This window comes from Nannospalax galili, unplaced genomic scaffold (genome assembly GCF_000622305.1).
Source record: "Nannospalax galili isolate Female #2095 unplaced genomic scaffold, S.galili_v1.0 scaffold312, whole genome shotgun sequence".
Taxonomy (NCBI): Eukaryota; Metazoa; Chordata; class Mammalia; order Rodentia; family Spalacidae; genus Nannospalax; species Nannospalax galili.
In genome coordinates this window covers 6,099,592-6,117,587 of record NW_008335967.1, presented here as the reverse complement: position 1 = coordinate 6,117,587, position 17,996 = coordinate 6,099,592, and the positions used below count along the sequence as shown (strand labels likewise).

The following is a 17,996-nucleotide window of genomic DNA, read 5'->3' as shown; positions in this document are numbered from 1 at the left end:
ATATATATATATGAAACACAGAGTATAGGTGTCTGTCAGATGCTTAACCCTAAGGGACACATCTTCAATGTGACCTCTACACAGGATGAATGTTTCTCTCAACTCTCACCAGAGAAGCTTCTTTATACAGCAGATAGTGATTAATACAGAAACCCACAATTGGCCAATGTGCAGAGACCGAGAGGTTGCAGGGTGCTTATTCCTGAATAGGACAAGTATTTCAATCCTCTGGCTCCCAAGGTTCAGGGAGTCATTTGGAAGAGGAGTCAGAAAGAGTGTAAGAGTCACAGGGGGGTGGATGACCACAAGGAAACAGAGTCTTCTAGATGGCTGGTCAGTTACTTATATGAATTTACTGCCATCACTCCTGGTTGCCCAGTTAAGTAGATGATAAGACTATTGCTAAAGACATCACATGCTTGGGTTGTAGGATATAAAGAAATCAGTCTTGAGCTGACCAAGAAACTCTTCCTACTGTCTAGTTTCATGGTACTGGAAGGTGCTATGTAGGTTGTGGGGTGTGTGTGGGGGAAGACATCAGTTGTATTATCCATCACTAGACCCCATGCTATAATACTGAACTTCAAGGCAAGATGTACCCACTGGTGGCAAGATCATGTATGGGTGTAACTGATTGCTCTTCTGATTGGATTTGAGGCCTGCTCCACAGGAGGAAATTCATGCCTGATACTGCAAGCATGGTCAAAACCCACTGTCAGGGAGGTTGTAGGCCCTCGGGGAGAGCCTATTGATGGTTTGCTAAATAGTCATGTTGTCAAACTGCATTCGAAATACATTTATGTTTATATCTATAGATCTGAGCTGCTCTCAACCTTGGTCAGAGAAGCTTATTATAGTGAATAGTTAAGAAAGAGACTTGTAAGTACTCAAAATTCTAAGAATAAGCAACTGAGAGTGTTCAGCTATACATAGGACATCTATATGAATCCCCACCTCCCACTATGGCTCAGGAAATGCCATGGAAGAAGGCTCAGAAAAATGTAAGATCTGAAAGATGGGGAGGAATGATGTGAAATACCATCTTCTGGACACAGCATGGCTGCTGTACACATGAACTCAAAGAAGCTGTGGTTACCTGCAGAAAATCTGCACAAGATTAAGCCAGGTAAAAATTCCAGCAGGAAGAAGGAAGGGCTTACAAGGTCCCACCACTAGCTGAGGGGTTACAGGCAGTGATGACTGCTTGGGGGAAGGAGAGTAATTTTTCTTTGGAGGGGATGGCCACTAGTATGTTGTCCATGCCCCAGTGGATGATCCCACACTTATGTGCATGTGGGCAGCACTAACTGGACTCAGTATATTGTAAAAAAAAAAAAAGAGGCCATGAAGTTAAGAGGGTGATTTATTAGGGGTGCAGGGAGTGGGGGGAACGGGGAAAGTGGGGGTGGATATGTTTACTATACATTGTGTACATGTCTGAAATTTTCAAAGACTAAATGAAAAATATAAAGGAAAAGAAAAATACAAGAACAACGAAAGTTATACAGGCTGTATCTGGCTTAACTAATTTTAATACATATATTTCTATATGTACTCAGTTTTGTATTAAGAGTTGAGCAAAATCTTGGGCCAGGCATGGTGATGCATGCCTTTAATTCCAGCACTGGGGAAGTAGAGGCAGGTGGATTTCTGTGAGTTTGAAGCTAACCTGGTCTACATTGTGAGTTCCAGGCCAGCTAGGGGTACAAAATGAGACCCTGTCTCAAAAAATATTCAAAGCCTTAAACAGCCATGGGTAGGGGCCTTCATGGGAGGGGAGATAGAATGCACTGATATAAAAGGAGACTAACAGAGTAGGAAGGGTTAACTGGGGTGAGGAATTGGAGGGCAGAGCAGAGAGGGAGCATGAAGGAGGGACAACAAATACTAAAATCTTTAGAGAAAGCTATATGGAAACCAACAACAAAGTACACACATACACATTATAAAAAGAGATTAAAAGGAGTTACCTTATAACAGAGGGACATTGCCTCTACTAGACACCATAGGTTAACAAAGTAAAAGATCAATGCCAGGAGTGGAATTCCTCTTTTGAAGCTGTTGATCAGGGGATCCCAAAGACCCTCAAAAAATACTGTCCATTGTCCTTGCTCTTGGTTACCCAAAAAAAGTTGATGATACGACCCTATTTCTGAAGATAAGCCATAGACCAAACAAGGAGAAACCAAGCTGGTACTGACTTCAAAATTTTACCTCTATCTGTTAGTTTTCATAGTGCTAGAAAGTGCTATGCATGATACCAGAAAAGAAAATTGATCATCAGCCTTACTCAGTTGTGAACCTGCATGCTTCTACAACAACTGGCTGGCAAGATATGCCCTCTGGTATAATAATGACACAAATAATATGGGAGCAACCAACCACTTTCTAATTAGATTTAAGGTCCACTTCATAAGATGGAGCACATACCTGATATTGATAGCAGGCCTAGGAGCCTGTGGCTAGACAGGACACAGGCCATAGAGGACAGCCTAATATTATTCCTCAAAACAGATCTAGCATTAAAGAGACTCCTAATGACTTATTTTTATACCGATAGATTAATGCATCTCTCAGATCTCAGCAGAGAAGCTTTTTTTTTTTAATGCAGTAGATGATGATTAACACAGAAATCCAAAACTGGTAATGTGAAGACAATAAGAGACTGCAGATTGCTTATTCCTGAACAGGACACCTACATCAAACTTCTGTCTCCCAGGGTTCAGGGTTCATTGAGGAAGAGGGGACAGAAAGATTGTGAGAACCAGAGGTAGTGGGTGAGCACAAGAAAAGTTTTCCAGACAGTTGGGAAGTTACTCATATGAGCTCACAGCAGTGGTGACAGCATGCACAAGTACCACATAAGCTCAAGCCAGACAAAATCCCAGCATAGATGTGAGGAATTGTGTAATACCCCAATCCTATTGGAGGAACAACTGGCAACTGATGGCTGCTGGGAGGCGGGGAAATCACTCTCTTTTATGGGTGTAACCAAGTTCCAGTGGATGGACCCACATTGAAGGTCATTTGGGGGCATGAATTTGACTCCACTGGCCTACATATACATATACATCTATATATTTATGTATTAGAGTACATGAAATTGAGCAGGGTATAGTAAAGGGGGTGCAAATACAATCAAAATATATTATGTGGAATTAAAAAATTCAATAAACAAGTGGGAAAAAGAATCGAGAAAAATCAGTATCTTCATTGAAGTTAAGAACTTTGGCTGCATTTTAATTACTAGTCTGTTGCTCTTCTTACTAACCACCCTCTGAACTTTCATGTTGAATTTTTTTGGGTTTTAATTCCAAATTCCATTAAAAATTCAGTGTGTCCTCTTTTCTCTCTGATACAGTCTATATTTTCTTATTCTATTAGCTCCATTTACTCAACTCTAATTTCTTTAGATGAATGCTTTTACTTAAAATTCAGTTGCTTTTTTCCCTGCCTCAGATTTGGAGATCCTAGATCATTTGCTGAGATTGCTATCTGGTACTTAAACTTTCAATGTAAGGATGCCTGCTGCCTGGAGGGTAGCGGCTCCTTGGATGAGGGCTGCTGTGGCCATGCACTGCTCTGCAACTGGTTCCTAGAGGCAGGAGCATTAGCTTGGAAGTCACTCAACAGTCCCCGCAGCGGTGACCCAGAGCCCCACCCTAATCCTGTGTCTGAGACGCCATTCACCCAGTCTTATTCAAGAGTATTTGGGACTTTAGCTTCCACGTTCCCTTCCTACCCAGATCCCATGTTCATTCTCAATCTTCTGGTCTCTCTCTCCCCAGTCTTTCATAATTTCTAGCTCACCTAAGGGAGATACCTTATTGTTTCTCCATTCATTATAGATGTATTTGCTCATTTTCCATAATTTCAAAGGCTTTAGAGAAGGATTTGGGGCAGGTGGTGGACAAAAGTGTGCTATATTGATTAAATCTTTTAACATGCATTAATTTGCTGAGCTTCTATTTTGGTGGCTACAAATGAATATGCCAGTGACAACCATAAAACGTCTTTAAAAGGCATTTGAATACTGTAAACATACATTTGCATTTGGGAGATAAAGCAAACATATAAATTCCATATTGTAACATTGTGTTATTCTAAGCCCCTTCCCACCTACAGACAGCCTCAGCTAGGTGAGATATGGTAGTTGATAATGAAATGATGTGTTTGTGAGGTTAAGCCAAAGTTCAGAAAGACTCACATAAATTATCAGTGTATCTATTAATGCTTCACCCTTCCTGAAGTAACAGATGTGTCTTCTTTAGGAAAAAAGACGGGAGGGGGGAACCTTTAAAATTCTACTTACAAAAATAAGCCCATCAGTGTTGGAATAGGGACAGCTGAGTGATGTCTAAGGTACACAGCTCTTATATCCTTGATGTGAGATCAAATGCTTTCATTCAAATAGTAGGAAAACATGGATAATTGGAAAAATGGTTTTCAAAACAAAAATTGCCATAATGACTTGCACCTTTCTTTCCTTCCTGGTCATTCATTCAAAGTATTTTGAACACATTATTAGGATGGCATGTTTTTTCCTCAGAATTCTTATGGAAGGAAAACATAGTTAAAAGATATGAAAGTATATCTATAAAGATTAAATTACATATTTTTCAAGGGTGCAGAATGCAGTCAATTCAATTAATCACTTTTGAATACAAGAAGGATTTACCAACTATGTTTTATATCCAGAAGGTGAGTTTATAGTAGTAAGTTGTTTTTCTGGAAGGGTGGTGGTTAAGGGAAGACAGACAAATATCCAATGAAGTTGGCAGAGAAACAACATATTAAGTACTTTCACATCCAAACTCTTAACGCTTTTCTTTGTCAACTCTTACCTTATGTAAAAATATTTTACATCAATTTGATTTCATGAATGGATTTTTTTCACCTAAAGTTCTGATGAAAATTATTTTATTCCTAGACCAATGAAATAACACTTGGCATAGCGTTAAATCAGCATTCCATCAACTCCCAAGATAGAGGTCCTCCCAATATCCTTTCATACCTTTATAATTCAATGCAAACCTCAAAAGTGGCCACAATGACAGAAAGATTGGCGTAGCTCTGATGGTCTGGCCTGACTGCCTAGAAGCAAAAGCCACAAAATAACTCAAGGTGTAGAATAATCACATCACCGTATGGCAGTGAGAGGGACACAGTGCTTTTACTGAGCACATCTGTGTGTTAACTGGAACAGAACCTGCTGGCCCTGACACAGTTCAAGAATATTGGCTTCTTAACTGTGACAAAGCCTAAAGTCTGCAGTCTTGAGAACCATCCAGTGAGTGCAACGGGAACACCTGAGTCACTTGGTCTTGCCTCTCTGCTCCTGGGTGTCCCTTCAGGTTTTAGTTTTTTTGCCCTGGCATTTTTTGTTTGTTTGTGATGGTGATGATTTTGGTTGTAGCCAAAAATTCTCTTTCATCATCAGTGCTTTATGAGAATGAAATGCCTGATCTGTAATTGGAACATGTATATATTTACCAGCTTTGTTTCTGGATTATTACATTTTCTAAAATTGCTTTGGCTTCTTTTAATATAAAGTCAATTTCTGTTCTAGTTTCATTTCTGTTGCTGTAACAAAATATCCTGACCAAAAGCATCTTTGAAGAGAAAAGATAGATTTGGCTTGAAATTCCAAGTTACAGTCCATCACTGAAGGGGAGTGAAGGCAGGAGCTCAAGCAGCTTTCGCACTGCATCCACAGCAAGAGCAGAGGGGGATAAATGTGCACAGGTGCACCTGCTCACTTGCTTGTAGTGAGTTTTCTCTTCTCACATTGTTTGCAGTCCCTGCCTAGGGAATGGTGCTGTCCACAATGGGCTGGGTCTTCCCACAACAATTAACAGTCCAGATAATCCCTCACAGGCCGACCTCTAGATAATTCCTTATTAGGACTCTTTTCCCATGTGGCTCTAGGTTGTGTCAAATTGGCAGTTCGCACTAACCACCACAATACTTTTCTAAGCTTAATTCATGAAGTTTTCCATGTTTTTTTCTGCCAAGTCTCTATAACTGTCACTAGGAGCATGTTGGATGGACTATTTGTCTTAGCAAAGTATTTCTTTCACTAAACTTTAATAGAAAGACTTTGATGATGAAAAAAAAAAATCCCAGACAACTAAAGAGATATTCTTTAGAATACTTAGGTATGAAGTCCATAGATAAAGTATATTTTATTTCTCTACCAAGGACTAACAGTAATACATGCTCAGTGGTAGAGTACATGTTTAGCACATAAAAGCCCTACTTCAGATCCCCAGCACCTACTGACCTCAAAGAGTAAAGACATTTAAGACATGGGACTTTGCTGGAAAGAGTGAGGGGGAGGGGAAAAGTCAGGATTAGAGAGAATCCACTGAGAGGTAGGGATGTATATATTGTATCAGAAGGTATTTCTGGAGAACAATTTGTGTATTTACCTCTGCTCTTACTAGAGGGGGGTGGTAGCACCAAAGAATCATTTGAGACTCCAAGGGATGAAGGACAATAAGAGGAGGACTCATCACTGACATATGTACAGTATCTGCTGGGAAGGACAGAGCATGGATAAATAAATGCTATGCTTCAGTATTTGGGTTCCCTTCACAGGCAGTCAAAGTACATAATGAAGGTAATGAGCTGGCTTTCTGTGTCAAGGATTAAAAGGGAATAACAGACAGCTGATGATAGATCTTTATCTCCAGAAGAAAGAAACAAGCACTTGCACATTGTCACAATTCTGACTCCACCAAAGCACTCTGCTCTGAGGGGAGAATCATGAGCCCTCATGCATTCTATGTATTACACCACATAGCAGTCTATCCTGGAGAGATCTTTAAGACTAAACCAAGGAGCAGTGGCTGCTGGTCCCTCAAAGAGACATTAGAGTTTTCTCGGACATGGAGCTTCAGAGAGACAGAACTTTGGAGAAGACGCTTTCACTCTGAAGGGGATAAGAATTGATGCTGGGCCCAGTGGGGTCAGTGGTAGGCCGTAAGGGGGTGGAGTCCCTGACGTCAGCATACTTCAGAGGTTTAGCCTGGCCTGCGTGGAAGATGGAAAGGATTCCTCCTCCAAGGTCGGAGGAGCAGGGCTGGGTCACTGCCAGTGTGGTAGCAAAGGGCCACAGCAGCAGTGGTGGCTCAGGTGGTGGCCACATTTCCCTCTCAGTGGGTCAGAGTGAAGCTCTTGGGCAATGCACACAAAACAAGGAGGCTGAGAAAGCAGTACTGGCTTTCTTGCCTCTCAGGTACTTCGATATTCAATCGGTTTTTATTTGTGATTAGAATAATGGGCCTATCCTTAAATATTGTGTTGTGGAAAGTATCTCACAGCTAACAGTTATCTTCCTTAATCAGTATGAAATTACATTTCATGTAATCTCATGATGGTATTGCAAAATATACACTAGAAAATACGGAGCTGGTATTCCGATTACATATATTTAGCTCAAAAGGAAAATCCAAGTGAGAATTAAGAAATTTCTAGAATTTCTTTTAAGGTCATAGATTTTGACTCTCTGACTCTTGAGTTTTTCCTTCTTTTCTTTTCTTTTCTTTTCTTTCTTTCTTTTTTTTTTTTTTTTGAGCTAGGATCTTCCCACATAGCTCAGGCTGCTCTTTTTTCCAGTCTCCTGACTGAGTGTATGGCAAGTATGTTTGTCTGTGGTGTGTGTATGTGTGGCGTATTATGAATGTGGTGTGTGTGGTGTGTTTTTATGTGTATGTGCATGTATTCATGGGTATGAATACAGGCATGAACATGCCACGGTGCAACCATAAAGGTCAGAGGACAGGTGTTAGCCCCCACCTCCCACCTTGTTTGAGATGGGCTGTCTGTGCTGTACTTCCACAGCACACATCAGGTTAGCTTATGGGGACTCTCCTTTCTTCACCTCCCATCTTCCCACAGAAGTGCTTGGATTACAGATGCTCATGTTGCACATATGTGGCTCTTATGTGGTTCTTGGAACTTGAACTCGGGTCCTCACACTTACATGACAAGCATTTTTATCCACTAAGCCACCTCCCGAGCTGCTTAATAGTAGGTGATACCTTAGGTACTAAGGATCCAGAATAAGGCAAATAAAACACAATAAAAACACAAACCACCTAATGCCCTTAAGTGCTTCTGGACTCATATCCTTCAATCTCAGTCCCAACTGCATCCTTTATGTATCTCTTAAGACAAATTGCATCCCCTAAACAAATTTATGGATCAAAAACACATTTCAATAAAAATCAGGTAGAACTATCTATAAATCTCAGTCTCCAGGAAGATAACTGAACATTTCAATATAATAGTGGTAGAAAAATTTGTAATTTATTAACATTGAAAAGAAATCCTTTCTCTACGTGAAATCTATATAAGATAAGATCATATATATGTGAAGTTATAATGTATTTGTAATCCCTATTTTTTAATATGCATACAAGTACTTGATTACTTAATAAAGAATCTTTAGGATAAGTGTCCCATTTTGGCTTATCTGTGATAAGAACCATCAGTTAATTTAAGCATGCTTTTGGTATCTAGCAATGTGAATTTAAAATATGTCCAGTGGATTAAAGGCCGGTGATGTACACAGCATGGGAGATCACAATTACTCACCCTGTGGGCTGGCTCTCAAATTCTTCTGACCACTGCTCTTGAATATCCTCTGTAGAAAGATCTACATCCCGGGTGGTGGCGAAATTGAACTCGCTGCCTTCATTTCCATGGAAATAAATGGAGTTCCCATCTGACTGACAGCTATGCTGTAGATAAAAAAGAGAGCATGGGGTGGCTATTGAATTGGTTTTGTAGCTGTATCTATTTTACACATGTATAATTAAGAGTTTTCAGGAAAGTCATTATATTATTCTCTCTACGATGGATTCTCAAATCCAAAGCATTGGTTACCTCCTTTTTGCCTTGTTTAATTCAATTATAATTTCTTTCCAACTTATTGGGTTATTAAAAAAGGAGTCAAGAGGGCATTTGAGCTTTGCCATCTTAGCCTTCAGTATGAGACAAGAATATTTTAATTGGAATAATTTCCCATCTTTACCACAGCCCTTGTTGTGGGAATTAAGCCTGATAATGACTTGTCATGTATTTTAAATTCTGTGGTTATGGGCTAAATCACTCTGACCTTTTCAATATTCCACATATTCCTGACTTGCCATTCAAATCTTTCACAATTTGTCTGTAAGTGGAATATGAGTAGAATAGCCAGCTAATCAAAACATGGACTACAGAAAAGGTCAAAGTAATTCTATATATGCTCATACATTTCAGCCAGCTTTGGAGTAAAATTTCTGACTACAGAGAAGTACACAATGACTTCAAAGAAGCACTTAGAAACCACAACTTTGTTATCCTCTAAAAGAACACTTCTAATGAAAAAGGAAAAAGAACTTCTTGGGATTTATCAGTTTTTAGTGTATATGTGTGTGACTGCTTGTCTATATGTGCATCACATGTGTGCATTGCCCACAGAGGCCAGAAGAGGGTGTCAGGTCCTCTGGAACTGGAATTAAAGCAGTTGTGAGCTGCCCAACGTGGGTGCTGGGAATCAAATCCTGGTCCTCTGCAAGACAGTAAGTGTTCCTAATCACTGGGCCATCTCTTCAGACCCTATTTATGATTCTTTTAAAATTGATTTTAGCTTGATATAAGACAAGAAAAAATTCTAGAGCTGGGGAAACAATGTTTACTTCTCAAAATTCTGTGCTTTTATTAAACCTCTTTTTGGTAATAAATCATAAAGGGAAATGATAATATATGTAAGATCAAGCATTCTTTTAAGTTTTAATATTCTTTTCATTTGAGACAGGGTCTCCCAGTAGCTCTAGCTGGTCTGGAACTACATATTCCAGGCTGGCCTTGATCTCACAAAGATTCTTCTGCCTCTGCCTCTGCCTCCCACATACAAAGATTAAAGGCATGTGTCACCATACCTGGCTAAGTTTTTAAAATTTTTTTTACAATATTTTACATTTTTTTATTTTTAGAAGAAGCATTACAGTTTTAACATAACTCATTAACAGTTTCCAGAGCAAAGATACATCTCTTTCAAAAGTGGCCATAAAACTTTTTAGGTTCGCTGTTGATAATACAGTTATGCAATATTGAACTCAGTATTCATTTTAAAATATACTGTTTCTTACAGAAAGACTCACTGTTTTTGCTCATAACACTTAGATGTTGGCGGATGCATCTCTGATCTGTATGTATCTGATTATTACTAGTCATAATCGGTTGCACTTGGATCCTTGGCTCTTGTGTATGTCTATAAAGTCATTGGGTAGATTTCAATGGTAATGTTTATCACCTCTACTGTTTTAATACTCTTAAAATGAGATAGAGATGAAGAAAAACAATTGGACAAAAAGGTACCTATTAGGCCAGTGAGTAAGTTCTAAAGAGCAAGGATCAAGTTCATTTCATTCTTTATTGAGTTCCAGCTCTCAATATAGTACCTGACAGGGTAGCCACTCCAGAGCTACTTGGTAAATAGTTCAATGTATAAATGAATTAATGGTATGACAATGCCTTTTCTTTACCCTAAGAAATTATTTTTTTCTTTGTATGATGTGTGTGTGTGTGTGTGTGTGTGTGTGTGTGTGTACATGTGGATTCATGCCTGTGAATACAGGCATGAATGTGTCATGGAACACATGTGAAGATCAGAGGGCAGCCTTAGTTGTCAGTCCCTGCCTTCTACCTTGTTTGAGACAGAGTCTCTTCTCTCATTTACTGCTGTGTACACCAGACTAGATGGCCTGTGAGCATCTCAGGATTCTTAGTTCTCAAAAACCTTAATAAAGGATTGGAACTATGGTTCAGTGGCAGAGCACTTTCCTAGCATGTGTGAAGCACTAGGTTCAATTCCCAGCACTGCAAAAAAAAATCATAGTCTAGTTTAAAAATATCAAATATCAGTGATAAGGCCCAATGCTAGGCAGCATACTACTGTATGACAGTATGTGAGAGATGGCAGAAATCATGTCAGGGGATAGCCTAGACAAGCAGCCTTCGTAGATGAACAGGTCTTTAAGTGACCTTAAAAGGATGAATAAAAATCCAAGTTGGATGATCAATATGAAGAAAACAAAGGTGTTAAGTAAGTGCAGTCTGAGAATTGGACTGGAGCTTGGCTATCAAGGGATCTTAAATGAAAGTCCCAGGAATTCTGACACTATTGTTTGATGTTGGTGTTTTAGAACATGGGAGGAGGGCATGAAAAATAAAATTTGTATCACACCTAAACTGACTGTAGCTAGTAAAGTCAGAATGGCTATGAGAGACTTGTTACTAGATTGGAATAGTAAAGAGTTTGCAGAAGTTCAAGAGAGAAAAAGCAAATGGTCTTAAGGGAGCCATTTCACAGCACTAAGACATAAGTACATCCTCTGGGTCCTGTCATCTTTTTAGACAACACAGTAGGATGTGGCATGCATCAACTGCTTGAGACTATTTTTTCACATGCAATGAATACAGATTAGTCATGGATGTTAAACTGAACTCATTGTATGCAATCCTTAGAACCGACATATTAATCAAAGATAGAATTTAGTTTATTTCATAGTAAATAGAAACTGTCAAGTGATGAGAAATTTTAAGGTTTTCTTTAATCAGATCTACCTGAAAGAGAACCAATGCTAACAAGAATGGCAAAGATCATTTTCCTAAAAGAACATCATTGAATTCTAAGTAAGAATCTTCACAATTAATCAACTGGGGCCTATGGTTATCTGAAATTAAGAGTCAGACATCAACACAAATGGCAATATTCAAGGAAATGACATACAAAAATATCTGTGTATATAAAGTATGAGATAATTTAAATGATATGCCTGTGTAATAAAAGAGTGACTCACAGAACATGAAGCCTTGATCATTTCTGCCTAATATACATTTAATTATTACATGTTGGTTTCATTTACTTTAGCATTAATATTTTAACTCTATTGTACGCACTTTTTTTGCTGCCCTTCCACGATTTGTTATTAAAATACTTGATGCACATTTTAAACTTAGTTGAGATAAAAAATCTTATGTAAAACATAATATCATTATAAATTTCAGTAGCTTATTTGTAAACTAGTTTCAAAAAATAAATTGGCTTAGTAGAAAAATAAAAGCATACTCTAAGGGCTTTTTATAGTTGACAGACCATTTGCAACTATATAATTATTATGTTACTGTCAAATATACATTTTGTCACTATAATGACAATACTGCCAAGTATGCAAAACACAACTAATATTTACCATGGTAAGTATGAGGAAAGCAACCTGAAAAAAATTAATACTTTAAATGACTATTAAGTAATTTTCTTATTAGTAAGATATAAAAACTAGTGTGATTTGCCTTTGAGAAATTCCTATCAAAGACAGAGGGTATAGTTTCTCTAGTTTTAAGAACACTTCTTGACCAATTCATAGTAAGTGAACCATCCTCAGTGCCAAAGCTCAGTCCAAACAGATGAAGTTGGGCCTTGTAAATCAGTTTTTTGGCCTTTGCATTGAAAACATCCTGTCAGGTTTAAAGAGTAAACTCATTTACCTCTATTCCACCCACCCCAAATGAGCCCAATGTCCTTGCAGGTGTGGCGAGGGGTGAAGCACTGCTTTTGAACTCTTCTCTTCTTTATAGTCTTCCTATAGTCACACTTTATCAAAAGAGGCCTGTGGCATACCCAAAGTAAGCAGCCACACTCTGCAAGAGGCAGCTTCACCTTCCTATCACTCAGAAAGTTGGAACTGCCATTGTTTAGCCAGCAGAGTCTGGAGATGCACAGAATATACTTAATTATTACAGATGACTTGCCTCTGCCATTCTGAGTTGAACTTATTGTTTACAAGGCCTGCAGCAAGATTACTTGGCTCTGTTAAAGATAATTAAGCCAGCAGTATAAATATATTCACATGTGTGGAACACGTGAATTCTTGGGCTACTTGAGTGCAATGGACCCATTGAGTCCTCGTCTCTCTAAAAAGTTGTTCACAGACAGGCATTGTATATAGGAATCCTGGGTAGGGTAAGGAGCAATGCTGGGTTTTCCTTAAGGGATCCCTAGATCAGTTACAAGAAGAGTTGCGTCCCAGGGGCTCAAAGTTTTGGAATTAGCCTGATTCCCTAGAAGCTCTCCAAACTAAGAAATGATGCCTGGATGTATTCTGAGGGAGGCAGAATTCCTGGGCTTTTGGTAAATTTCTCTGCATCTTTGCCTCTACAGACAGAATCCAGGTCCTGCTTGCCAGGGTCTGTGTGATCTTCTCCCTAGAATCCAACTCAATTAATGTAGCACTTACATGAATCAAGAATATTAAAGCTGGAAAAGAACAAACTACTGGAAACCAAAAATAATCACAACTATAAAGAATAAAAACTCAGCTACCATCTACCCTCAAGAAGTCTAGGGATCAGGATCTGAAGGCCTGTTCAGACACATTTCCTCTGCCAAACAGCTATGGGTTTGCACAAGTCATTTCACCTCTGCAGGCCTCAGCTCCTCAGGCTGAAGAATGGAGTAATAACATCTGTTCTCTTGGTATTTTGCAATAAGTTCAGATATTTGAAGTGCCTTAAAATTTCTAAGTGCCACAAAATATTAATTTCTGAAAATATACTTTTAAAAGATACATACTATCGGATTCCAGAGTCTTAGCAGTAGCTGACTGAAAAATAGAATATTTAAATATATTGCTTTTCATTACAAGAATTATTAAAATTCCTCAGATCAAATTAAAACTTTTAGTAAAATGTACAAGAATAAGTCCCACAATACAATATGGCAAAAATATTGCAAACATTCATGAACTAATAAAACCATCAATTAGAGCTTTAAAGGCCCTGCAAAGTTTGGCAGATTACTAAATATTCTTCTAACATAGGAAAATTCAGGAATGGGACAATTGGTGCTGCTTTTCTTAAAGGTGAAGTTACATGGTATAAAATCAGCCCACTACGTTAAAAGTCCAAGCAAAACATACAAAATTATGAAAAGAATTTGGGGAAGATGCTCTCAATTTTAATACCCAGTTGCTTTGGTTCAGCATCTTTTCAAACTCATATAATTTATATGCAGTAACTATTATAATATAAAGAATTTCCACAAAAAGTGTCTAATCTCATGAGCTGCATGAGCTTTGGGGGAGGTAAAAACAAGGATATTTTGGAATTCAGGACTATTTTATTTTAAACTAGCCTAGACATTTACCAAGTTTTCTCTAGTAAATGACCATGTCTCATGTGTCAGAACTTTCGATTGGTTTATGCTCAGTATATTTTCAGGTAGCCGAGCACTTATTTTGGCTAACATAAGGCATAAATTGTATGATTAGTTCTAGATTTTTCTTTCTAGTCCTCCTTATGTATTTTGATATTATTTTACTTGTTTTATTGTTTGACATTGATAAACAACAGATTTTGTATTTCTAAGTAGCAATGGATTTTCAATATTAATATCCCTATGTGTTTCCTTTAGCCAATAAAAAACATTTCTCTACTTTGTTGCTAAATAGATTTTCTTTACTTGACAAGCAGAACACTGTGTAGCTAAGTGACAAGAATTTGCCATTCGGAAAACCATCAACAGGAAACATCAGTGCAAATTCCTCAATATAACGTGTCCTTGGCCACAATTCAGGTTAGCGTTTTCTAAGGTTGCCCCATCCTCAGCCGAAAATGCTAATAACTTCACCTCTGCTCTTGTAAAAAGTGCTTACAGTCGCCTCTACCATTGTTTAATTAGGGTTTCATCAAAGAAGAAATCAGATGCACCTTAGCATTATCTCCCTGGGGTCTAATGGCCCTGATGGTTTTAAGGTAGCTAAAGCCTTACAATTTACTTTTTGATGATATCCTTTTTGTTGAAATGAGCACACTGGACATTTGGGCAGTGCCAGCTTGTGGAAAGCTGGTGGCAGATGGAGTGAAGTCTGCCTGGTGTGCCTTCCCCTCCACATGAGCAGAGAGCCATCCATTTCCTCCATTAAGGAGTTGTCACTCAGCCCACCCAGCTGGAAGACCATTTTTGATAGCCAAGCTGGCTGGTGGTAGACAATTCAGATACAAAGTGCACTTTAAAAGGAAGCTAAAACATCATTTGTAGGAAAATTGAAAATGCATGGCTTCCACCACAGCCAATTTTTTAATGACTGTAATATTTTAAGTGATTATTTTTGCCACTTCAGATTGCTCCTTAGAGAGGAGAGGTTTTTTAATTAAAATCTAGGCAATGCAAACAGATAAGATATGAAGAGCAGAGGAAAGAGAAATAAGATGAATAAAAAATTAATTAAAATGGCATTGTTGGCAGAGCCATAAATTAGCCACTGTCTGCTGGAAATAAAATGTATTAGTATATGAACTTCCAGATGAAAGTAAGTGAGGTGGCTGGAAGTTGACTGGCTCCTCACCTACAGATGTTCTGTTTCTGAAGTCTTTTGTTATGATAGCTATTATTATACAGAAATGCATATTTCCTACATTCTGTTTCAATGGTCTTTAATGGTACAGACTTTCATCTTATAAAAAATAAAACCTAAAATTAGAAAAGAACAATTTCTCTTTTGAGGCAAAATACATTTCTATTATTTTCCACACATTCAATTTCTAGATAATTTAATGCCAGTTTAAAAACCTGGAAACTTGGCTATGAACGTAGTCCAGGTGCAGGAGGGCTGAAGTGCATTCTCTAGTCAACACAATAGATTCAACCATGGTGACTGAATTTAGGGAGCTTAAAGAGTGTTGTTTCTCATTATTTTCTGGGTTCTGTAAGCATTCACATTTTAACCACATTGTACTAAGATTTACAAAGATTCCATTTATGGTATGTTTTATGACAAGTGTATAATTACTTGGCAATAGTTATTGACAACTCTAAAGTGGTAATAGTGGCAGATTTGAATTGGAGTAATGAGAGGAAGAATAACAATGTAAAATTCCATAGGACAGTTATTAGCCTTGCCTTTGGGGATCAACTTGACTTTCACAGTGACTAGGTTTTCAGACTTGCCTCCTCAAATTAAGGCCAAAGATTCCAGGCATCACGTGGAAAGCTGTAAGATAGCTCTACATGGAAGACCCAGGTTTTGTAGTAAAACAGGTTTGCCTTCAAAACTCAAAGCCATTGGGCATTTTAGAACCTCTATTTTTTCATCTTTGAAATGGGGATAATTGTAAGGATTAGATCAAAGACTATAGGGACTACATCTACTCCCAATGATAGCAATATTAGGAATATATAAATACTGATGCTCTGCCTTTTGTTTTTATTCTATATCTTTAGTAATTTGCTTAAGAAACCTTACATCAAAGAATGCTAACCGACAAGTTACTTTGTTAAGTGCTGTAATAGGTACAAATAATGGAAAGGTTACTATACAGAAAAAAATTTACTTATTGAATATTGGCCTAAATTAATCAGTGATTAAAAATGTCAGTTTTAATTCCTAACAAGACAAAAAAAGAAAGAAAAGGTGCACTGGGTAGGGAGGCTCTTGGGGATTTGTTTGAATGGGTATTTTCTGTAGAGTTTACCAAAATTAGTTGTTTCTGTATAATTGCCACTTTTGTTATGGTGACCTGGCTCATTTCCATGTTTCACTAATGCGATGCCATGTTAATTACTGTACAAATAGACCTCATTGGGGGAAATTGTGAAAAGTACACTATCACATTTAACCCTTCATCCCCAAAGCACTCTTATTAGCTTAGCAAATTATATTCTGGCTCATTCTATAATATCATGTATCATCTCTTGGGGGAAACAATAAGAGCAGTACAATCCAGAGTGGAGAGTACTCCAAGCAGAGGGAATTTAGGTAGACAGCATGCAATTAACCAAGCTGGAATCTGGCCAGAAAATCAGTTAGTATTCAGATTCTTAATAGAGGAAGACATGGGAACATGGGCTAGCCACAAGTCGCACTGAGCTCAGGGTTATCCTCACTAGAAAGTCAGTAGTCAGATCCCTTCAGTCACGTACTAGACAGCTTCCAGTACAGCAATCTGCAGAACACATTGTTTGCAAGGCAAATTTGATTTCCTATTGTTTCTCCTTTATTCTGTAAGAAAACAAAAGTATGAAATGGATTGTTGAACCTTTTTTTCTGGGGTGCTCAGTGGAATGTTACATAGAAGACACATAGGCCTTCCAGCAGGCAGACGCTGCCCTTCCAGAGGCTTTAATCCCAAAGGTAGTCTAACAAATGAATCCAACTCCTCTGTGACCTTCCCTCTCACCATTTGTCTTGGGCTTTTTTTTTCATTAACTTCAACTTGCATTAAGATTATAAAAATTTCAGGCAAATCCATTTACATTTTTTCCTAATTTGGGCATAATGATCTTTCTCCACTGGTGATTCAGCTATTTTTGACAACTGACAAAGCAGGGACTGAGAATTAAAGTTACAGTTCTTATTAGGGACTAGAGACTTGACTTTTGTCTTCTGGGATAGCAAATTTGATAAACACATTATGTACAAGAGCAGCAAGAAAATTAATAGACTCTCCTGCTCTGATTCAATGGTTTCCCCTTTAATAGTCTCATGATTTACCTAGTGGCTGTTGTCTTCATTAGGGCATTATGATGTTTGTTAAACTAGGAAAATTGTCACTATTGACTATTTATCAGTGGTAAATGTGGGAAAGGAGAAGCAATCACACTTAGTCAGCTGAAAGAGAACATGAAGGCAGGACTCATGTACATTTTATAACTTAGTTACTATGCAAATTCAAATAAATTGCTTCTTAAAGGTATTTCTTTCCAAATGCATGTGCTCAGAACAGAGACTATTTTCAAGGTCAACATTCTAATAGAATCGATGGCAGTTAACATCAATTTACTTCTCAACACAACTTGACATAAATATGTAGAAGGATCTAGAATTCTATGCAATGGGGTAATAAACAGAAAAAGATCATCAGGTTCAGGAAAATTTCTTAAAAATAAAAGGCAGAGCTGGGTGTGGTGGCGCATGCCTTTAATCCCAGCACTCGGGAGGCAG

General features: G+C 38.1%; 1 protein-coding gene across 3 annotated transcripts in view; it reads right to left on the bottom strand.

Moving 5' to 3' along the window:
- Positions 1–17,996, bottom strand: part of Reln (reelin) — a 492,143-nt gene that overhangs the window by 204,346 nt on the left and 269,801 nt on the right. For all 3 annotated transcript variants that reach the window (XM_008830753.2, XM_008830756.2, XM_008830755.3), the window contains exon 11: positions 8,602–8,747. In XM_008830753.2, coding sequence (XP_008828975.1) covers positions 8,602–8,747 — 146 coding nt within the window. The remainder of the gene's footprint in view (positions 1–8,601; positions 8,748–17,996) is intronic.